The sequence below is a fragment of the Salvelinus alpinus genome, chromosome 13 (genome assembly GCF_045679555.1).
Source record: "Salvelinus alpinus chromosome 13, SLU_Salpinus.1, whole genome shotgun sequence".
In the NCBI taxonomy this organism is placed as follows: domain Eukaryota; kingdom Metazoa; phylum Chordata; class Actinopteri; order Salmoniformes; family Salmonidae; genus Salvelinus; species Salvelinus alpinus.
In genome coordinates this window covers 54,611,185-54,635,679 of record NC_092098.1, presented here as the reverse complement: position 1 = coordinate 54,635,679, position 24,495 = coordinate 54,611,185, and the positions used below count along the sequence as shown (strand labels likewise).

Sequence of the window (24,495 nt, the reverse complement as noted above, 5' to 3'; positions counted from 1 at the left end):
CATGCTGGGTTATTAGGTAACCCAGCGCTGGTTAAATAGTGGACAGAACACAGTGCTGGGTTATTAGGTAACCCAGCGCTGGTTAAATAGTGGACAGAACACATGCTGGGTTATTAGGTAACCCAGCGCTGGTTAAATAGTGGACAGAACACATGCTGGGTTATTAGGTAACCCAGCACTGGTTAAATAGTGGACAGAACACATGCTGGGTTATTAGGTAACCCAGCGCTGGTTAAATAGTGGACAGAACACATGTTGGGTTATTAGGTAACCCAGCTCTGGTTAAATAGTGGACAGAACACATGTTGGGTTATTAGGTAACCCAGCACTGGTTAAATAGTGGACAGAACACATGTTGGGTTATTAGGTAACCCAGCGCTGGTTAAATAGTGGACAGAACACATGTTGGGTTATTAGGTAACCCGGCGCTGGTTAAATAGTGGACAGAACACATGTTGGGTTATTAGGTAACCCAGCGCTGGTTAAATAGTGGACAGAACACATGCTGGGTTATTAGGTAACCCAGCGCTGGTTAAATAGTGGACAGAACACATGCTGGGTTATTAGGTAACCCGGTGCTGGTTAAATAGTGGTTAAATATTGGACAGAACACATGCTGGGTTATTAGGTAACCCAGCGCTGGTTAAATAGTGGACAGAACACATGCTGGGTTATTAGGTAACCCAGCACTGGTTAAATAGTGGACAGAACACATGCTGGGTTATTAGGTAACCCAGCGCTGGTTAAATATTGGACAGAACACATGTTGGGTTATTAGGTAACCCAGCGCTGGTTAAATAGTGGACAGAACACATGTTGGGTTATTAGGTAACCCGGCGCTGGTTAAATAGTGGACAGAACACATGCTGGGTTATTAGGTAACCCAGCACTGGTTAAATAGTGGACAGAACACATGCTGGGTTATTAGATAACCCAGCGCTGGTTAAATAGTGGACAGAACACATGTTGGGTTATTAGGTAACCCAGCACTGGTTAAATAGTGGACAGAACACATGCTGGGTTATTAGGTAACCCGGCGCTGGTTAAATAGTGGACAGAACACATGCTGGGTTATTAGGTAACCCAGCACTGGTTAAACAGTGGACAGAACACATGCTGGGTTATTAGGTAACCCGGCGCTGGTTAAATAGTGGACAGAACACATGCTGGGTTATTAGGTAACCCAGCGCTGGTTAAATAGTGGACAGAACACATGCTGGGTTATTAGGTAACCCAGCACTGGTTAAACAGTGGACAGAACACATGCTGGGTTATTTTGACCCAGCCAGTTGGGTTGTGAATAACCCAACATGTCGGGTTGTTTGGATATGTGACCAATACGTTTTGATTTGATAATACGTTTTGATTTGATAACACGTTGTTATACACGATGATGTGTTATCATAGTACTTCACTTCTCGACACCGCTGCCCTGTGATGGTTGTCATGGTGACAGCCAGGTGACCTACCTCCCGCTGTGCGGAGTCGTTGATGGTATCCAAGGTGACGGAACCCTCATAGGACAGGAAGTGGAAGACGTTAAGAGATCGTACAGCCTCAGGCCCTCTCTGCTTATAACCAAATATCAGATCTATCCACTGGTGCAGCTGGCACGACACAAACTCACTCTCCAAAGCCTAGAGAGAGAGGGAGGATGTAGGGAAGGGAAGGAAGGAGGGAGAGAGGGAAGGAGGAAGGAAGGGAAGGAGGAAGGGAGAGAGGGAAGGAAGAAGGAAGGGAAGGAGGAAGGTACAGAGGGGAGGAAGGAGGAAGGGAGAGAGGGGAGGAAGGAGGAAGGGAGAGAGGGGAGGAAGGAAAGGAAAGGAGAGAGGGGAGGAAGGAAAGGAAGGGAAGGAGGAAGGGAGAGAGGGGAGGAAGGAGGAAGGGAGAGAGGGGAGGAAGAAGGAAGGGAAGGAGGAAGGTACAGAGGGGAGGAAGGAGGAAGGGAGAGAGGGGAGGAAGGAGGAAGGGAGAGAGGGGAGGAAGGAAAGGAAGGGAGAGAGGGGAGGAAGGAGGAAGGGGGAGAGGGGAGGAAGGAAAGGAAGGGAGAGAGGGGAGGAAGGAAAGGAAGGGAAGGAGGAAGGGAGAGAGGGGAGGAAGGAGGAAGGGAGAGAGGGGAGGAAGGAGGAAGGGAAGGAGGAAGGTACAGAGGGGAGGAAGGAGGAAGGGAGAGAGGGGAGGAAGGAGGAAGGGAGAGAGGGGAGGAAGGAAAGGAAGGGAGAGAGGGAAGGAAGGAGGAAGGGAGAGAGGGGAGGAAGGAAAGGAAGGGAGAGAGGGGAGGAAGGAAAGGAAGGGAGAGAGGGAAGAAAGGAGGAAGGGAGAGAGGGGAGGAAGGAAAGGAGGGAGGAAAAGAGAAAGGTCATGCTCTAGTCCTGTAGCTGTAGTGCAGTAAGCCTTCTCCAGTGGTGTTGTAGGGGGGTGTATTCATTAAGAAAAAGGGGAATTAAAACAAGACGGACAAGTTCAGTTAATACCTCCCTGTTTCAACCCTTTTTCTTTCATTTGCATGCCTGATAAATGTGACCGACCGGCTCGATTCGGTCTTATGTAGCAACATTTGAAATGGTGTTTTTTACATTGGATAAAAGTAGAGAACAGTCTATGTTATACACTACAGTTAAGGAACAATGGGAAAGTAATTCTGCTTTGAAAGTTGATCAACTTGAAAACTCACTTTTGAGAAAATGGCCCTTGAATGTTTTGGTAAACCTACTGGAGAGCTCTTCTTTGTCTACACCCCCATTCAGCATCGGCCCCACCCAGCTCTTTAAGGATTCACATGTGAGGCCATGTACAAACAACCAAAGATTTCAAGCCTAAAGGCTGGTTTATACTACGGGGTGTGTTTGTAAATTTAATCTGGAGTGCCAGAGTGTGCTCTGGGCGTTCGTAAATTCAGAGCGTTGTCAGATTGTCAGTTCGTTTCGCTCTCAGAGCATAGGGTTGATGTGAGCGTTCTGTCTTAACAACAGCAGTCAAGCACCCAAGTTAACTAGCTTGCTAGCTACTTCCAGACACATTTGAGAGAGCAGCTCACTCTGACCATTTTACTCCCCCTAGCAGAGCTGGTTAGGCTGTTTTCATGTTATCCAGAGCGCTGGTGACTGCAACTGTGCTGCTGGCAACAGTTTAAGTTTAGTTTGTGCTTTTTTTGCCAACATTTACTGACACCACATTCAACGGGTGTTGAGCTTTCATAAATTTGTAAATTATTCTGCGCTCCAGTACACTCAGACGAGAGTGCTCTGAAATCAGGGTAGATAGCCTGAGCGAATATACCATCTCCATCTATCGACAATTGTGGCAATGACGTCATTGTAAATAAGAATTTGTTCTTAATTAACTGACTTGCCTAGTTAAATAAAGGCTAAATAAAAAAATCATCAACATTCTATTGAAATGGTTACTTGCATTGTGGAGTCTTTTGTTTAGCTAGCTAGCTAAACAATAAACCATAATCCCAACTCATAACGTTACTAACCTGCATGAATGTAGCTAACCAACCAGGTTCAATGTTAGCTAGCTAACATTAGGTTATAAACTAGCAATGAAATGACTCTGAGATACGAATAATATTAATATACAGATCATACATGTAACGTTAGCTAGCTTCTCCCTCTCTGCCACGGTTGCCCTTTAGTTTGAAGATGTAATCCAGAGACAGGTGTTTTATACAACAGCCTCCTGTGTGTTCTCTTTTCGACTCCGTCTGTATATTTGCAATCAAACACCTGCATTTCCTCCATCTCCATCTCACTCTAACCACTGATTTCAAAACTTGGTCCTCCAGAAAGTCGAGAGCAACACTTCTACTACGTGATATCTTTATAAAAAGCCATGTCAGACAGGATTACCTGTCTGATTACCTACACATACTGACCCTCATATTATAGACAGGATTACCTACACATACTGACCATCATATTATAGACAGGATTACCTGTCTGATTACCTACACATACTGACCATCATATTATAGACAGGATTACCTACACATACTGACCATCATATTATAGACAGGATTACCTGTCTGATTACCTACACATACTGACCAGCTCATGTTATAGACAGGATTACCTGTCTGATTACCTACACATACTGACCAGCTCATGTTATAGACAGGATTACCTACACATACTGACCATCATATTATAGACAGGATTACCTGTCTGATTACCTACACAGACTGACCTGCTCATATTATAGACAGGATTACCTGGACATACTGACCAGCTCATATTATAGACAGGATTACCTACACATACTGACCAGCTCATGTTATAGACAGGATTACCTGGACATACTGACCAGCTCATATTATAGACAGGATTACCTGCACATACTGACCAGCTCATATTATAGACAGGATTACCTACACATACTGACCATCATGTTATAGACAGGATTACCTGGACATCCTGACCATCATGTGATAGACAGGATTACCTGGACATCCTGACCAGCTCATGTTATAGACAGGATTACCTACACATACTGACCAGCTCATGTTATAGACAGTATTACCTACACATATTGACCATCATGTTATAGACAGGATTACCTACACATACTGACCAGCTCATATTATAGACAGGATTACCTACACATACTGACCATCATGTTATAGACAGGATTACCTACACATACTGACCATCATGTTATAGACAGGATTACCTACACATACTGACCATCATGTTATAGACAGGATTACCTACACATACTGACCAGCTCATGTTATAGACAGGATTACCTGGACATACTGACCAGCTCATATTATAGACAGGATTACCTGGACATACTGACCAGCTCATATTATAGACAGGATTACCTACACATACTGACCAGCTCATGTTATAGACAGGATTACCTGGACATACTGACCAGCTCATATTATAGACAGGATTACCTGCACATACTGACCAGCTCATATTATAGACAGGATTACCTACACATACTGACCATCATGTTATAGACAGGATTACCTGGACATCCTGACCATCATGTGATAGACAGGATTACCTGGACATCCTGACCAGCTCATGTTATAGACAGGATTACCTACACATACTGACCAGCTCATGTTATAGACAGTATTACCTACACATATTGACCATCATGTTATAGATAGGATTACCTACACATACTGACCAGCTCATGTTATAGACAGGATTACCTACACATACTGACCAGCTCATGTTATAGACAGGATTACCTACACATACTGACCATCATGTTATAGACAGGATTACCTACACATACTGACCATCATGTTATAGACAGGATTACCTGGACATACTGACCATCATGTTATAGACAGGATTACCTGGACATACTGACCAGCTCATATTATAGACAGGATTACCTACACATACTGACCATCATGTTATAGACAGGATTACCTGGACATACTGACCATCATGTTATAGACAGGATTACCTGGACATACTGACCATCATGTTATAGACAGGATTACCTACACATACTGACCATCATGTTATAGACAGGATTACCTGGATATACTGACCATCATGTTATAGACAGGATTACCTACACATACTGACCATCATGTTATAGACAGGATTACCTGGACATACTGACCATCATGTTATAGACAGAATTACCTGGACATACTGACCATCATGTTATAGACAGGATTACCTGGACATACTGACCAGCTCATGTTATAGACAGGATTACCTGGACATACTGACCATCATGTTATAGACAGGATTACCTACACATACTGCCCATCATGTTATAGACAGGATTACCTACACGTACTGACCATCATGTTATAGACAGGATTACCTACACATACTGACCAGCTCATGTTATAGACAGGATTACCTACACATACTGACCATCATGTTATAGACATGATTACCTACACATACTGACCATCATGTTATAGACAGGATTACCTACACATACTGACCAGCTCATGTTATAGACAGGATTACCTACACATACTGACCATCATGTTATAGACAGGATTACCTGGACATACTGACCATCATGTTATAGACAGGATTACCTGGACATACTGACCATCATGTTATAGACAGGATAACCTACACATACTGACCATCATATTATAGACAGGATTACCTACACATACTGACCTGCTCATGTTATAGACAGGATTACCTACACATACTGACCATCATGTTATAGACAGGATTACCTACACATACTGACCATCATGTTATAGACAGGATTACCTACACATATTGACCATCAGGTTATAGACAGGATTACCTACACATACTGACCATCATGTTATAGACAGGATTACCTACACATACTGACCATCATGTTATAGACAGGATTACCTGGACATACTGACCATCATGTTATAGACAGGATTACCTACACATACTGACCATCATGTTATAGACAGGATTACCTGTCTGATTACCTACACAAACTGACCATCTCATATTATAGACAGGATTACCTGGACATACTGACCAGCTCATGTTATAGACAGGATTACCTGTCTGATTACCTACACATACTGACCATCTCATATTATAGACAGGATTACCTGGACATACTGACCATCTCATATTATAGACAGGATTACCTGGACATACTGACCAGCTCATATTATAGACAGAAGCCGCTACATGGCAGACCAATCTCAGCTCATCTCTTGGCATATCCAGCCCACTCATTATCTCAGCCAATCATGTCTAGCAGGAAGGTTGCTCTCATTTTCCGTGTTTAAAGCAACTAGGCTCCTAATTTAACAACTTTATTTGTATTTATAGATGGCATACAAGTTTGTTATTAAGGCACGTGAAAGTTCACATGTTCCAGAAGGCATTTCTGGCCCCCAAAAATGCGGTTTACATTCCAACGTCTCTCCTGTGAAGTAGTGACGCGTAACATATGCCTAGTTTCCTGAAACGAGTCACAAATACGACCCAGCATTTGTGTGTGTGTGTCTGTGTGTGTGTGTGTGTCTCACCATGCGGTTGATGCGTACGAAGTCCTCAGGTTTCTTGGCCCAGGCTGGCAGTTCTATGTCAGACACAGGAGTCCCGTCCTCTCTCTGTCCCAGCTCATAACCACTACTGTTAGCAAACATCTCTGGAAGGTAGTAGAACTCTGGGATCAACTCCTGTTGGTCAACACATTATTACACTGGTTTACCAATCACAATCAATCAATTTATCAATCATCATAACCACGACTGTTAACCAACTCCTGTTGGTCAACACACACAGTAACACAGGGGTGAGGTTTCATACTGCTTTACTAATGACAATGACAATCAATCAATCACATTTAAACTCTCTCTCCTCTCTCTCTCTCTCTTAAGCACACACACACACAACAAAAATAACTCCCCCACACACACACACACTAACCTTGACGTCAGCAGTGTCTCGTTGGCAGTTCCTCCATGCCCGTGCGATGCCAGAGAAGGCTCTGTCAGGGTGGTCAAACTGGTTCTCATTGGCATTCAGGAAGAACGTGGTGAAAGGCTCCTGATGAGGCAGGAAACACAACGGATCTCTACACCACTGACACACAATATCTATCTATATCTATCTATCTATCTATCTATCTATCTATCTATCTATCTATCTATCTATCTATCTATCTATCTATCTATCTATCTATATTATCTATCTATCTATCTACATTATCTATCTATTCAATTCAATTCAATTCAAGGGGCTTTATTGGCATGGGAAACATGTGTTAACATTGCCAAAGCAAGTGAGGTAGATAATATACATAGATAGATTCTACTGTTCTAGTGCCCGCGCCAATTCGTTGATATATATGTTGAAGAGGGTGGGGCTTAAGCTGCATCCCTGTCTCACCCCACGACCCTGTGTGAAGAAATGTGTGTGTTTTTTGCCAATTTTAACCGCACACTTGTTGTTTGTGTACATGGATTTTATAATGTCGTATGTTTTAAATAATTAGTGGGTATCTATCTATCTATCTATCTATCTATCTATCTATCTATCTATCTATCTATCTATCTATCTATCTATCTATCTATCTATCTATCTATCTACATTATATATCTATCTATCTATCTATCTATCTATCTATCTATCTATCTATCTATCTATCTATCTACATTATCTATCTATCTATCTATCTATCTATCTATCTATCTATCTATCTATCTATCTATCTATCTACATTATCTATCTATCTATCTATCTATCTATCTATCTATCTATCTACATTATCTATCTATCTATCTATCTATCTATCTATCTATCTACATTATCTATCTATCTATCTACATTATCTATCTATCTATCTATCTATCTATCTATCTATCTATCTATCTATCTACATTATCTACATTATCTATCTATCTATCTATCTATCTATCTATCTATCTATCTATCTATCTATCTATCTACATTATCTATCTATCTATCTATCTATCTATCTATCTATCTATCTATCTATCTATCTATCTATCTATCTATCTATCTATCTATCTATCTATCTATCTATCTATCTATCTGTCTATCTATCTATCTATCTACATTATCTATCTATCTATCTATCTATCTATCTATCTATCTATCTATCTATCTATCTATCTATCTATCTATCTATCTATCTATCTATCTATCTATCTATCTATCTATCTATCTATCTATCTATCTATCTACATTATCTATCTATCTATCTATCTATCTATCTATCTATCTATCTATCTATCTATCTATCTATCTATCTATCTATCTATCTATCTATCTATCTATCTATCTATCTATCTATCTATCTATCTATCTATTCAATTCAATTCAATTCAAGGGGCTTTATTGGCATGGGAAACATGTGTTAACATTGCCAAAGCAAGTGAGGTAGATAATACACAAAAGTGAAATAAACAATACAAATTAACAGTAAACATTACACATACAGAAGTTTCAAAACAAGAAAGACATTACAAATGTCATATTATATATATACAGTGTTGTAACAATGTACAAATGGTTAAAGCACACAAGTTAAAATAAATAAGCATAAATATGGGTTGTATTTACAATGGTGTTTGTTCTTCACTGGTTGCCCTTTTCTTGTGGCAACAGGTCACAAATCTTGCTGCTGTGATGGCACACTGTGGAATTTCACCCAGTAGATATGGGAGTTTATCAAAATTGGATTTGTTTTCAAATTCTTTGTGGATCTGTGTAATCTGAGGGAAATATGTCTCTCTAATATGGTCATACATTGGGCAGGAGGTTAGGAAGTGCAGCTCAGTTTCCACCTCATTTTGTGGGCAGTGAGCACATAGCCTGTCTTCTCTTGAGAGCCATGTCTGCCTACGGCGGCCTTTCTCAATAGCAAGGCTATGCTCACTGAGTCTGTACATAGTCAAAGCTTTCCTTAAGTTTGGGTCAGTCACAGTGGTCAGGTATTCTGCCACTGTGTACTCTCTGTTTAGGGCCAAATAGCATTCTAGTTTGCTCTGTTTTTTTGTTAATTCTTTCCAATGTGTCAAGTAATTATCTTTTTGTTTTCTCATGATTTGGTTGGGTCTAATTGTGCTGTTGTCCTGGGGCTCTGTGGGGTGTGTTTGTGTTTGTGAACAGAGCCCTAGGACCAGCTTGCTTAGGGGACTCTTCTCCAGGTTCATCTCTCTGTAGGTGATGGCTTTGTTATGGAAGGTTTGGGAATCGCTTCCTTTTAGGTGGTTGTAGAATTTAACGGCTCTTTTCTGGATTTTGATAATTAGTGGGTATCGGCCTAATTCTGCTCTGCATGCATTATTTGGTGTTCTACGTTGTACACGGAGGATATTTTTGCAGAATTCTGCATGCAGAGTCTCAATTTGGTGTTTGTCCCATTTTGTGAAATCTTGGTTGGTGAGCGGACCCCAGACCTCACAACCATAAAGGGCAATGGGCTCTATGACTGATTCAAGTATTTTTAGCCAGATCCTAATTGGTATGTTGAAATTTATGTTCCTTTTGATGGCATAGAATGCCCTTCTTGCCTTGTCTCTCAGATCGTTCACAGCTCTGTGGAAGCTACCTGTGGTGCTGATGTTTAGGCCGAGGTATGTATAGTTTTTTGTGTGCTCTAGGGCAACGGTGTCTAGATGGAATTTGTGGTCCTGGCGACTGGACCTTTTTTGGAACACCATTATTTTGGTCTTACTGAGATTTACTGTCAGGGCCCAGGTCTGACAGAATCTGTGCAGAAGATCTAGGTGCTGTTGTAGGCCCTCCTTGGTTGGTGACAGAAGCACCAGATCATCAGCAAACAGTAGACATTTGACTTCGGATTCTAGTAGGGTGAGACCGGGTGCTGCAGACTGTTCTAATGCTCGCGCCAATTCATTGATATATATGTTGAAGAGGGTGGGGCTTAAGCTGCATCCCTGTCTCACCCCACGACCCTGTGAGAAGAAATGTGTGTGTCTTTTGCCAATTTTAACCGCACACTTGTTGTTTGTGTACATGGATTTTATAATGTCGTATGTTTTACCCCCAACACCACTTTCCAACAATTTGTATAGCAGACCCTCATGCCAAATTGAGTCGAAGGCTTTTTTGAAATCAACAAAGCATGAGAAGACTTTGCCTTTGTTTTGGTTTGTTTGGTTAATTAGGGTGTGTAGGGTGAATACATGGTCTGTTGTACGGTAATTTGGTAAAAAGCCAATTTGACATTTGCTCAGTACATTGTTTTCATTAAGGAAATGTACGAGTCTGCTGTTAATGATAATGATATCTATCTATCTATCTATCTATCTATCTATCTATCTATCTATCTATCTATCTATCTATCTATTCAATTCAATTCAATTCAAGGGGCTTTATTGGCATGGGAAACATGTGTTAACATTGCCAAAGCAAGTGAGGTAGATATTATACAAAAGTGAAATAAACAATACAAATTAACAGTAAACATTACACATACAGAAGTTTCAAAACAATAAAGACATTACAAATGTTATATTATATATGTACAGTGTTGTAACAATGTACAAATGGTTAAAGCACACAAGTTAAAATAAATAAGCATAAATATGGGTTGTATTTACAATGGTGTTTGTTCTTCACTGGTTGCCCTTTTCTTGTGGCAACAGGTCACAAATCTTGCTGCTGTGATGGCACACTGTGGAATTTCTCCCAGTAGATATGGGAGTTTATCAAAATTGGATTTGTTTTCAAATTCTTTGTGGATCTGTGTAATCTGAGGGAAATATGTCTCTCTAATATGGTCATACATTGGGCAGGAGGTTAGGAAGTGCAGCTCAGTTTCCACCTCATTTTGTGGGCAGTGTGCACATAGCCTGTCTTCTCTTGAGAGCCATGTCTGCCTACGGCGGCCTTTCTCAATAGCAAGGCTATGCTCACTGAGTCTGTACATAGTCAAAGCTTTCCTTAAGTTTGGGTCAGTCACAGTGGTCAGGTATTCTGCCACTGTGTACTCTCTGTTTAGGGCCAAATAGCATTCTAGTTTGCTCTGTTTTTTTGTTAATTCTTTCCAATGTGTCAAGTAATTATCTTTTTGTTTTCTCATGATTTGGTTGGGTCTAATTGTGCTGTTGTCCTGGGGCTCTGTGGGGTGTGTTTGTGTTTGTGAACAGAGCCCTAGGACCAGCTTGCTTAAGGGACTCTTCTCCAGGTTCATCTCTCTGTAGGTGATGGCTTTGTTATGGAAGGTTTGGGAATCGCTTCCTTTTAGGTGGTTGTAGAATTTAACGGCTCTTTTCTGGATTTTGATAATTAGTGGGTATCGGCCTAATTCTGCTCTGCATGCATTATTTGGTGTTCTACGTTGTACACGGAGGATATTTTTGCAGAATTCTGCATGCAGAGTCTCAATTTGGTGTTTGTCCCATTTTGTGAAATCTTGGTTGGTGAGCGGACCCCAGACCTCACAACCATAAAGGGCAATGGGCTCTATGACTGATTCAAGTATTTTTAGCCAGATCCTAATTGGTATGTTGAAATTTATGTTCCTTTTGATGGCATAGAAGGCCCTTCTTGCCTTGTCTCTCAGATCGTTCACAGCTTTGTGGAAGTTACCTGTGGTGCTGATGTTTAGGCCGAGGTATGTATAGTTTTTTGTGTGCTCTAGGGCAACGGTGTCTAGATGGAATTTGTGGTCCTGGTGACTGGACCTTTTTTGGAACACCATTATTTTGGTCTTACTGAGATTTACTGTCAGGGCCCAGGTCTGACAGAATCTGTGCAGAAGATCTAGGTGCTGCTGTAGGCCCTCCTTGGTTGGTGACAGAAGCACCAGATCATCAGCAAACAGTAGACATTTGACTTCGGATTCTAGTAGGGTGAGACCGGGTGCTGCAGACTGTTCTAGTGCCCGCGCCAATTCGTTGATATATATGTTGAACAGGGTGGGGCTTAAGCTGCATCCCTGTCTCACCCCACGACCCTGTGTGAAGAAATGTGTGTGTTTTTTGCCAATTTTAACCGCACACTTGTTGTTTGTGTACATGGATTTTATAATGTCGTATGTTTTACCCCCAACACCACTTTCCATCAATTTGTATAGCAGACCCTCATGCCAAATTGAGTCGAAGGCTTTTTTGAAATCAACAAAGCATGAGAAGACTTTGCCTTTGTTTTGGTTTGTTTGGTTGTCAATTAGGGTGTGTAGGGTGAATACATGGTCTGTTGTACGGTAATTTGGTAAAAAGCCAATTTGACATTTGCTCAGTACATTGTTTTCATTGAGGAAATGTACGAGTCTGCTGTTAATGATAATGCAGAGGATTTTCCCAAGGTTACTGTTGACGCATATTCCACGGTAGTTATTGGGGTCAAATTTGTCTCCACTTTTGTGGATTGGGGTGATCAGTCCTTGGTTCCAAATATTGGGGAAGATGCCAGAGCTAAGGACGATGTTAAAGAGTTTTAGTATAGCCAATTGGAATTTGTTGTCTGTATATTGGATCATTTCATTAAGGATACCATCAACACCACAGGCCTTTTTGGGTTGGAGGGTTTTTATTTTGTCCAGTAACTCATTCAAGGTAATTGGAGAATCCAGTGGGTTCTGGTAGTCTTTAATAGTTGATTCTAGGATTTGTATTTGATCATGTATATGTTTTTGCTCCTTATTCTTTGTTATAGAGCCAAAAAGATTGGAGAAGTGGTTTACCCATACATCTCCATTTTGGATAGATAATTCTTCGTGTTGTTGTTTGTTTAGTGTTTTCCAATTTTCCCAGATTTGGTTAGAGTCTATGGATTCTTCAATTACATTGAGCTATACAAGCTGTCTATCTATCTATCTATCTATCTATCTATCTATCTATCTATCTATCTATCTATCTATCTATCTATCTATCTATCTATCTATCTATCTATCTATCTATCTATTTATATATATAAATGCACACGCGTGCGTAGATAGATAGTTTGTGTGTGTGTGTGTGTGTGCGTGCGTGCGTGCGTGCTGGCTAGTAGTAGTGCGTGTGTGTGTGTGTGTGTGTGTGTGTGTGTGTGTGTGTGTGTGTGTGTGTGTACTCACTATCCGCAGCATCCAGAGCAGTGTGGTATTAGCGGTAGAGTAGAGGGAGCTGTAGTGATGCGGTGGCGTTCCGTCCTCCTCCCAGGATTCATAGCGCTCTGCATAGAACACCGCTCGCTTTGGGTTCAACGCACCGATTGGCTGCAGGGAATCACACAGAATTTGGAACAAGAGCTGAAATTAATACAGAACCTGTTTCTATTGCACCTTACAGGAGAGGTGCTGGCTAGCAGAGTAGAACACCTGTTTAGGAGAGGTGCTGGCTAGCAGAGTAGAACACCTGTTTAGGAGAGGTGCTGGCTAGCAGAGTAGAACACCTGTTTAGGAGAGGTGCTGGCTAGCAGAGTAGAACACCTGTTTAGGAGAGGTGCTGGCTAGCAGAGTAGAACACCTGTTTAGGAGAGGTGCTGGCTAGCAGAGTAGAACACCTGTTTAGAAGAGGTGCTGGCTAGAAGAGTAGAACACCTGTTTAGGAGAGGTGCTGGCTAGCAGAGTAGAACACCTGTTTAGGAGAGGTGCTGGCTAGCAGAGTAGAACACCTGTTTAGGAGAGGTGCTGGCTAGCAGAGTAGAACACCTGGTTAGGAGAGGTGCTGGCTAGCAGAGTAGAACACCTGTTTAGGAGAGGTGCTGGCTAGCAGAGTAGAACACCTGTTTAGGAGAGGTGCTGGCTAGCAGAGTAGAACACCTGTTTAGGAGAGGTGCTGGCTAGCGGAGTAGAACACCTGTTTAGGAGAGGTGCTGGCTAGCGGAGTAGAACACCTGTTTAGGAGAGGTGCTGGCTAGCGGAGTAGAACACCTGTTTAGGAGAGGTGCTGGCTAGCAGAGTAGAACACCTGTTTAGGAGAGGTGCTGGCTAGCAGAGTAGAACACCTGTTTAGGAGAGGTGCTGGCTAGCAGAGTAGAACACCTGTTTAGGAGAGGTGCTGTCTAGCAGAGTAGAACACCTGGTTAGGAGAGGTGCTGGCTAGCGGAAATATAACACTTAACTGAAAAGGAGTGCGCAACACTCTAGGATCTCAGATGTAATATTTGAAAGACAAGCTGTCTTCATCAGGGTACAATGACAAACACTGTGGGTCACTAGTTTATAAAGTATCAAAGGACTTACAGGTGTGACAACATGAATTAACATGCCTTCACATTACATGGCTCAGTCACACAGTACATATACAGTGCAGTGGCATCAAAATGACTCCAGAAAAATCTGTGATTTGATTAGAGAAGCACACAAATACCTTGGACAGGTCTCGGAAGTTGCCGGGCAGAGTAAGGTCCAGCTCCTCTGACTCAAAGTTAGTGAGAACCCAGGGGAACACTGGGTACTGGTTCAGATCATTGTAGCTCCTCCCTGTGGGGGAGGAGAGAGAGGGAGGGAGAGGGGGGGAGGGAGGGAAGGAGAGACAGAGAGAGGAAGAGAGAGGGAGGGAGGGAGTGAGGGAGGGAGAGAGGGAGGGGGAGAACACAGAGGGAGGGAGGGAGGGAGGGAGGGAGGGAGGGAGGGAGGGAGGGAGGGAGGGAGGGAGGGAGGGAACACAGAGGGAGGGAGGGAGGGAGGGAGAGAACACAGAGGGAGGGAGGGAGATAGGGAGGGGGAGAGAGGGAGAGAGGGGGAGGGAGGGAGGGAGGGAGGGGGAGGGAGGGAGGGGGAGAACACAGAGGGAGGGAGGGAGGGACGGAGAGAGGAAGAGGGAGAACACAGACAGAGGGAGGGAGGGAGCGAGAGAGGAAGAGGGAGAACACAGAGAGACGGAGGGAGGGAGGGAGGGAGGGAGGGAGGGAGGGAGGGAGGGAGGGAAGGGGAGAACACAGAGGGAGGGAGGGAGATAGGGGGGGGAGAGAGGGAGAGAGGGGGAGGGAGGGAGGGAGGGAGGGAGGGAGGGGAAGGGAGAACACAGAGGGAGGGAGGGAGGGAGGGAGGGAGGGAGGGAGGGAGGGAGGGAGAACACAGACAGAGGGAGGGAGGGAGCGAGAGAGGAAGAGGGAGAACACAGAGAGACGGAGGGAGTGAGGGAGGGAGGGAGAGGGAGAACACAGAGGGAGGGAGGGAGGGAGGGAGGGAGGGAGGGAGGGAGGGAGGGAGGGAGGGGACACAGAGTGAGTGAGTGAGTGAGGGAGGTAGGGAGAGAAAGTAAATGCCTTTGTTCACAACAACTTACAGTAAGTCTAGAGGAGAAAGGCTATAACAGAGAGTGAGATAATGATGAGTAGGAGGAGGAGGAGGAGGGTACAAATGGTAGGTCCCTCTCTTCTCACCTGCGACGGTGTTGAGGAACATGAGGTTTCTCACCTGCGACGGTGTTGAGGAACATGAGGTTTCTCACCTGCGACGGTGATGAGGAACATCAGGTTTCTCACCTGCGACGGTGATGAGGAACATCAGGTTTCTCACCTGCGACGGTGTTGAGGAACATCAGGTTTCTCACCTGCGACGGTGATGAGGAACATCAGGTTTCTCACCTGCGACGGTGATGAGGAACATCAGGTTTCTCACCTGCGACGGTGTTGAGGAACATCAGGTTTCTCACCTGCGACGGTGTTGAGGAACATGAGGTACTCGAAGTTTGAGATCTCTCTCCTCTGCCAGCGCTGGGTCATGTTGGACGACTTGAACAGCTGACGAGGGGTCGCCAAGGAGATACGCCTGGAAGAGGGGGACACACACGGTTAAAGAGGGATTGTAGATAGCTCTAGAGAGGTATGTGTGTGTGTCCCTCTCATTACTGCTGCGATAACATCTGGATATCTGCCTGCCTGTCTGTCTGTCTGTCTGTCTGGTGTTCTACTCTGCGACCAATTCAACTTAGATTAGACGTGTGTGTTCCTGTGGGCGCATGTGTTATTAACCCTACCTGGCCTGAGGCATTCCGTAGCTGGTTCCTACTCCTACTCTGGGGAGACTGTAGACAACCCTCTTCACTGTAGCCTGGTCGGGGAAGTTGAACATCACAGACGCTGGGGGGGGTGGGGAATTACATCACAGGATATGAGCACGAGAACACAGGAAGTGACATTTGGAAACACTGTCCATTCATGGCAGTAAGGTATAGAGTGCAGCACTGCTGACAGGACTGAGGTGGATAAATCAAGCTGGTATCATTTATATATACAGCAAGCCAGGTGGAACGATCAGTCAGGTGTGTCAGCTACACAGGTGAGTTAGTTAAAGGTGGTGTCAGCTACACAGGTGAGTTAGTTAAAGGTGGTGTCGGCTACACAGGTGAGTTAGTTAAAGGTGGTGTCGGCTACACAGGTGAGTTAGTTAAAGGTGATGTCGGCTACACAGGTGAGTTAGTTAAAGGTGATGTCGGCTACACAGGTGAGTTAGTTAAAGGTGATGTCGGCTACACAGGTGAGTTAGTTAAAGGTGATGTCAGCTACACAGGTGAGTTAGTTAAAGGTGGTGTCAGCTACACAGGTGAGTTAGTTAAAGGTGGTGTCAGCTACACAGGTGAGTTAGTTAAAGGTGGTGTCAGCTACACAGGTGAGTTAGTTAAAGGTGATGTCAGCTACACAGGTGAGTTAGTTAAAGGTGGTGTCAGCTACACAGGTGAGTTAGTTAAAGGTGATGTCAGCTACACAGGTGAGTTAGTTAAAGGTGATGTCAGCTACACAGGTGAGTTAGTTAAAGGTGATGTCAGCTACACAGGTGAGTTAGTTAAAGGTGATGTCAGCTACACAGGTGAGTTAGTTAAAGGTGATGTCAGCTACACAGGTGAGTTAGTTAAAGGTGATGTCAGCTACACAGGTGAGTTAGTTAAAGGTGATGTCAGCTACACAGGTGAGTTAGTTAAAGGTGATGTCAGCTACACAGGTGAGTTAGTTAAAGGTGATGTCAGCTACACAGGTGAGTTAGTTAAAGGTGATGTCAGCTACACAGGTGAGTTAGTTAAAGGTGATTTCAGAAACACAGGTGAGTTAGTTAAAGGTGATGTCAGCTACACAGGTGAGTTAGTTAAAGGTGATTTCAGAAACACAGGTGAGTTAGTTAAAGGTGATGTCAGATACACAGGTGAGTTAGTTAAAGGTGATTTCAGAAACACAGGTGAGTTAGTTAAAGGTGATGTCAGCTACACAGGTGAGTTAGTTAAAGGTGATGTCAGCTACACAGGTGAGTTAGTTAAAGGTGGTGTCAGCTACACAGGTGAGTTAGTTAAAGGTGATGTCAGCTACACAGGTGAGTTAGTTAAAGGTGGTGTCGGCTACACAGGTGAGTTAGTTAAAGGTGATGTCAGCTACACAGGTGAGTTAGTTAAAGGTGATGTCAGCTACACAGGTGAGTTAGTTAAAGGTGGTGTCAGCTACACAGGTGAGTTAGTTAAAGGTGGTGTCAGCTACACAGGTGAGTTAGTTAAAGGTGGTGTCAGCTACACAGGTGAGTTAGTTAAAGGTGATGTCAGCTACACAGGTGAGTTAGTTAAAGGTGGTGTCAGCTACACAGGTGAGTTAGTTAAAGGTGATGTCAGCTACACAGGTGAGTTAGTTAAAGGTGATGTCAGCTACACAGGTGAGTTAGTTAAAGGTGATGTCAGCTACACAGGTGAGTTAGTTAAAGGTGATGTCAGCTACACAGGTGAGTTAGTTAAAGGTGATGTCAGCTACACAGGTGAGTTAGTTAAAGGTGATGTCAGCTACACAGGTGAGTTAGTTAAAGGTGATGTCAGCTACACAGGTGAGTTAGTTAAAGGTGATGTCAGCTACACAGGTGAGTTAGTTAAAGGTGATGTCAGCTACACAGGTGAGTTAGTTAAAGGTGATGTCAGCTACACAGGTGAGTTAGTTAAAGGTGATTTCAGAAACACAGGTGAGTTAGTTAAAGGTGATGTCAGCTACACAGGTGAGTTAGTTAAAGGTGATTTCAGAAACACAGGTGAGTTAGTTAAAGGTGATGTCAGATACACAGGTGAGTTAGTTAAAGGTGATTTCAGAAACACAGGTGAGTTAGTTAAAGGTGATGTCAGCTACACAGGTGAGTTAGTTAAAGGTGGTGTCAGCTACACAGGTGAGTTAGTTAAAGGTGATGTCAGCTACACAGGTGAGTTAGTTAAAGGTGGTGTCAGCTACACAGGTGAGTTAGTTAAAGGTGGTGTCAGCTACACAGGTGAGTTAGTTAAAGGTGGTGTCAGCTACACAGGTGATTTAGTTAAAGGTGATGTCAGCTACACAGGTGAGTTAGTTAAAGGTGGTGTCGGCTACACAGGTGAGTTACTTAAAGGTGATGTCAGCTACACAGGTGAGTTAGTTAAAGGTGGTGTCAGCTACACAGGTGAGTTAGTTAAAGGTGATGTCAGCTACACAGGTGAGTTAGTTAAAGGTGATGTCAGCTACACAGGTGAGTTAGTTAAAGGTGGTGTCAGCTACACAGGTGAGTTAGTTAAAGGTGATGTCAGCTACACAGGTGAGTTAGTTAAAGGTGATGTCAGCTACACAGGTGAGTTAGTTAAAGGTGATGTCAGCTACACAGGTGAGTTAGTTAAAGGTGGTGTCAGCTACACAGGTGAGTTAGTTAAAGGTGATGTCAGCTACACAGGTGAGTTAGTTAAAGGTGATGTCAGCTACACAGGTGAGTTAGTTAAAGGTGATGTCAGCTACACAGGTGAGTTAGTTAAAGGTGATGTCAGCTACACAGGTGAGTTAGTTAAAGGTGATGTCGGCTACACAGGTGAGTTAGTTAAAGGTGATGTCAGCTACACAGGTGAGTTAGTTAAAGGTGATGTCAGCTACACAGGTGAGTTAGTTAAAGGTGGTGTCAGCTACACAGGTGAGTTAGTTAAAGGTGGTGTCAGCTACACAGGTGAGTTAGTTAAAGGTGGTGTCAGCTACACAGGTGATTTAGTTAAAGGTGATTTCAGCTACACAGGTCAGTTAGTTAAAGGTGATGTCAGCTACACAGGTGAGTTAGTTAAAGGTGGTGTCAGCTACACAGGTGAGTTAGTTAAAGGTGATGTCAGCTACACAGGTGAGTTAGTTAAAGGTTGTGTCAGCTACACAGGTGAGTTAGTTAAAGGTGGTGTCAGCTACACAGGTGAGTTAGTTAAAGGTGATGTCAGCTACACAGGTGAGTTAGTTAAAGGTGATGTCAGCTACACAGGTGAGTTAGTTAAAGGTGATGTCAGCTACACAGGTAAGTTAGTTAAAGGTGATTTCAGAAACACAGGTGAGTTAGTTAAAGGTGATGTCAGCTACACAGGTGAGTTAGTTAAAGGTGATTTCAGAAACACAGGTGAGTTAGTTAAAGGTGATGTCAGATACACAGGTGAGTTAGTTAAAGGTGATGTCAGAAACACAGGTGAGTTAGTTAAAGGTGATGTCAGCTACACAGGTGAGTTAGTTAAAGGTGGTGTCAGCTACACAGGTGAGTTAGTTAAAGGTGGTGTCAGCTACACAGGTGAGTTAGTTAAAGGTGGTGTCAGCTACACAGGTGAGTTAGTTAAAGGTGGTGTCAGCTACACAGGTGAGTTAGTTAAAGGTGGTGTCAGCTACACAGGTGAGTTAGTTAAAGGTGGTGTCAGCTACACAGGTGATTTAGTTAAAGGTGATGTCAGCTACACAGGTCAGTTAGTTAAAGGTGATGTCAGCTACACAGGTGAGTTAGTTAAAGGTGGTGTCAGCTACACAGGTGAGTTAGTTAAAGGTGATGTCAGCTACACAGGTGAGTTAGTTAAAGGTTGTGTCAGCTACACAGGTGAGTTAGTTAAAGGTGGTGTCAGCTACACAGGTGAGTTAGTTAAAGGTGATGTCAGCTACACAGGTGAGTTAGTTAAAGGTGATGTCAGCTACACAGGTGAGTTAGTTAAAGGTGATTTCAGAAACACAGGTGAGTTAGTTAAAGGTGATGTCAGATACACAGGTGAGTTAGTTAAAGGTGATTTCAGAAACACAGGTGAGTTAGTTAAAGGTGATGTCAGATACACAGGTGAGTTAGTTAAAGGTGATTTCAGAAACACAGGTGAGTTAGTTAAAGGTGATGTCAGCTACACAGGTGAGTTAGTTAAAGGTGGTGTCAGCTACACAGGTGAGTTAGTTAAAGGTGATGTCAGCTACACAGGTGAGTTAGTTAAAGGTGATGTCAGCTACACAGGTGAGTTAGTTAAAGGTGATGTCAGCTACACAGGTGAGTTAGTTAAAGGTGATGTCAGCTACACAGGTGAGTTAGTTAAAGGTGATTTCATCTACTGTACAGGTAAGACAGGTATATAAAGGTAGTATATAAAGGTGTACTGTACAGGTAAGACAGGTATATAAAGGTGTACTGTACAGGTAAGACAGGTATATAAAGGTTGTATATAAAGGTGTACTGTACAGGTAAGACAGGTATATAAAGGTTGTATATAAAGGTGTACTGTACAGGTAAGACAGGTATATAAAGTTGTACTGTACAGGTAAGACAGGTATATAAAGGTTGTATATAAAGGTGTACTGTACAGGTAAGACAGGTATATAAAGGTGTACTGTACAGGTAAGACAGGTATATAAAGGTATCGTACTGCGGTTGGCCATGAAGACCTCCAGACCAGTGTTCTGGAGCAGGTATATAAAGGTATCGTACTGCGGTTGGCCATGAAGACCTCCAGACCAGTGTTCTGGAGCAGGTATATAAAGGTATCTTACTGCGGTTGGCCATGAAGACCTCCAGACCAGTGTTCTGGAGCAGGTATCTTCTGGAGAAAACAGCTCTGATCTCACTGAACATCCACTTGCCATGTAGACCCTCGGAGTAGGCCAGGACCTGCAGGCACACAGAGACGCAGAGACACAGGGACGCAGAGAGACAGAGACACAGAGACGCAGAGACACAGAGACGCAGGGACGCAGAGACAGAGAGACACAGAGAGACAGAGACGCAGAGAGACAGAGACGCAGGGACGCAGAGACACAGAGACACAGAGACGCAGGGACGCAGAGACACAGAGACAGAGAGACACAGAGAGACAGAGACGCAGAGAGACAGAGAGACAGAGAGACAGAGACACAGGGACGCAGAGACACAGAGACACAGAGAGACAGAGACGCAGAGAGACAGAGAGACAGAGAGACAGAGACACAGAGAGACAGGGACGCAGAGACACAGGCACACAGAGACACAGAGACACAGGCACACAGAGACACAGAGACACAGAGACACAGAGACACAGAGAGACAGGGACGCAGAGACACAGAGACACAGAGACACAGGCACACAGAGACACAGAGACACAGCGACACAGAGACACAGAGAGACAGGTACGCAGAGACACAGGCACACAGAGACACAGAGACACAGGCACACAGAGACACAGTGACACAGGCACACAGAGTCACAGAGACGCAGGGACGCAGAGACACAGAGACACAGAGACACAGAGACACAGACACACAGAGACACAGAGAAACAGAGAGACAGAGACACAGAGACGCAGGGACGCAGGCACACAGAGACAGAGACGCAGGCACACAGAGACGCAGAGACACAGGCACACAGAGAAACAGAGAGACATAGACGCAGGGACGCAGTTACACAGAGACACAGAAACACAGGCACACAGAGACGCAGACACACAGAGACACAGAGACGCAGAGACGCAGTTACACAGAGACGCAGGGACGCAGTTACACAGCGACACAGAGACGCAGAGACACAGGCACACAGAGACAGAGACGCAGGCACACAGAGACGCAGAGACACAGGCACACAGAGACACAGTGACACAGGCACACAGAGTCACAGATACGCAGGGACGCAGAGACACAGAGAGACAGAGACACAGAGACACAGAGACACAGACACACAGAGACACAGAGAAACAGAGAGACAGAGACACAGATACGCAGGGACGCAGGCACACAGAGACAGAGACGCAGGCACACAGAGACGCAGAGACACATGCACACAGAGACACAGAGACACAGGCACACAGAGACACAGAGTGAGAATGAGTTATGTTATTGCATTAACCATGGTGTCGATCTCACTGTTACCATGGTGTCAATCTCACTGTTACCATGGTGTCAATCTCACTGTTACCATGGTGTCAATCTCCCTGTTACCTTGGTGTGGATCTTCTTGAAGCTAGGGTCGTCCTCGTCCACCTCAAAGTAGATCTCAGTGGTGGTGATGGAGAGAGTCCCATGGACCACCACTACTGGAGATACCAGCTGGGCTGGAGTACTGAGCACCACAGGGCCTAGCAGACAGACAGACAGACAGACAGACAGACAGACAGACAGACAGACAGACAGATAGAGACAGACACAGACAGACAGAGGTACGTCAGTTCTACACATTGGTGGAGGATGAGGTAACTATGGTAGGAGTTCTGAGCAGCTGGGAAAAAATAGCTATCAAAATATAATCAATTATTAAGTGAATTACAACAGATACAGACTGGGGCTTCTGATACTATCAGATCAGCGTTAACCAGCATTAACAAGATAAATGCTTGTGCTTCTAGTTCCAACAGTGCAGTAATATCTAACAAATCTAACAATTTCACAACAACTTCCTAATACACACACATCTAAGTAAAGGAATGGAAATAAGAACATGTAAATATATGGAAGAGCAGCAGTGGTGTGTTTATCCACTAAATATATGGAAGAGCAGCAGTGGTGTGTTTATCCACTAAATATATGGAAGAGCAGCAGTGGTGTGTTTATCCACTTCTAAAAACAAAGGTGTGCCCCTGGTACAAATACGGTACCAGTCAAAAGTTTGGACACACCTAATCAAACCTAAAGTTTTTCTATATTTTTACTATTTTCTACATTGTAGAATAATAGTGAAGACATCAAAACTATTAAATAACACATATGGAAGCATGTAGTAACCAAAATAAAGTGTTAAACAAATCAAAATATATTTTATATTTGAGATTCTTCAAAGTAGCCACACTTTGCATATTTATATCCAAAAATCTAGAGAATCCAAAACCAGAAAACATCTCCAACTTCCTGTGGTCTGAAATGAACCAGGAAAGAGAATACAAACAGAAAGGTATCAACACATGATGGACGTGTGTGTGTCTGACCTGCCAGGTTGTCCATCTCTTTCTCCTGCAGCAGACTGACAGTGTCCTCGTCTCCCTCCAGCATTAGCTCCGTCTCCATGTTCTGACTGACCACTGATTGGCTGCGCAAGGTCTTCTTAGACTTAAACCCCTCCTCTTCCTCCTCCTCCGTACCTACACAACACAATTAATACATACAGTTGAAGTCGGAAGTTTACATACACCTTAGCCAAATACATTTAAACTCAGTTTTTCACAGTTCCTGAAATTTTATCCAAGTAAAGATTCCCTGTTTTAGGTCAATTAGGATCACCACTTTATTTTAAGAATGTGAAATGTCAGAATAATAGTAGAGAGAATGATTTATTTCAGCTTTTATTTCTTTCATCACATTCCCAGTGGTCAGAAGTACACTCAATTAGTATTTGGTAGCATTGCCTTTAAATTGTTTAACTTGGGTCAAACGTTTCGGGTAGCCTTCCACAAGCTTTCCACAATAAGTTGGGTGAATTTTAGCCCATTCCTCCTGACAGAGCTGGTGTAACTGAGTCAGGTTTGTAGGCCTCCTTGCTCACACACGCTTTTTCAGTTCTGTCCACAAATTTTCTATAGGATTGAGGTCAGGACTTTGTGATGGCCACTCCAATACCTTGACTTTTTGTCTTTAAGCCATTTTGCCACAACCTTGGAAGTATGCTTGGGGTCATTGTCCATTTGGAAGACCCATTTGCGACCAAGCTTTAACTTCCTGGCTGATGTCTTGAGATGTTGCTTCAATATATCCACATAATTTTCCTGCCTCATGATACCATCTATTTTGTGAAGTGCACCAGTACCTCCTGCAGCAAAGCACCCCCACAACATGATGCTGCCACCCCCGTCCTTCACGGTTGGGAGGGTGTTCTTCGGCTTGCAAGCACAGCCCTTTTTCCTCCAAACATAACGATGGTCATTACGGCCAAACAGTTCTATTTTTGTTTCGTCAGACCAGAGGACATTTCTCTAAAAAG

The 24,495-nt window shown here is 43.6% G+C and overlaps 1 protein-coding gene across 2 annotated transcripts in view; it reads right to left on the bottom strand.

Annotated features, from left to right (window-relative positions):
* Window positions 1-24,495, bottom strand: part of LOC139537936 (neurobeachin-like) — a 314,233-nt gene that overhangs the window by 20,592 nt on the left and 269,146 nt on the right. For both annotated transcript variants that reach the window (XM_071339839.1, XM_071339838.1), the window contains 10 exons: window positions 23,507-23,659; window positions 22,527-22,663; window positions 21,111-21,228; window positions 16,352-16,454; window positions 16,028-16,143; window positions 14,738-14,850; window positions 13,501-13,641; window positions 7,377-7,496; window positions 6,974-7,126; window positions 1,470-1,637 (listed from right to left, as the gene is read on the bottom strand). In XM_071339839.1, coding sequence (XP_071195940.1) covers window positions 1,470-1,637; window positions 6,974-7,126; window positions 7,377-7,496; window positions 13,501-13,641; window positions 14,738-14,850; window positions 16,028-16,143; window positions 16,352-16,454; window positions 21,111-21,228; window positions 22,527-22,663; window positions 23,507-23,659 — 1,322 coding nt within the window. The remainder of the gene's footprint in view (window positions 1-1,469; window positions 1,638-6,973; window positions 7,127-7,376; window positions 7,497-13,500; window positions 13,642-14,737; window positions 14,851-16,027; window positions 16,144-16,351; window positions 16,455-21,110; window positions 21,229-22,526; window positions 22,664-23,506; window positions 23,660-24,495) is intronic.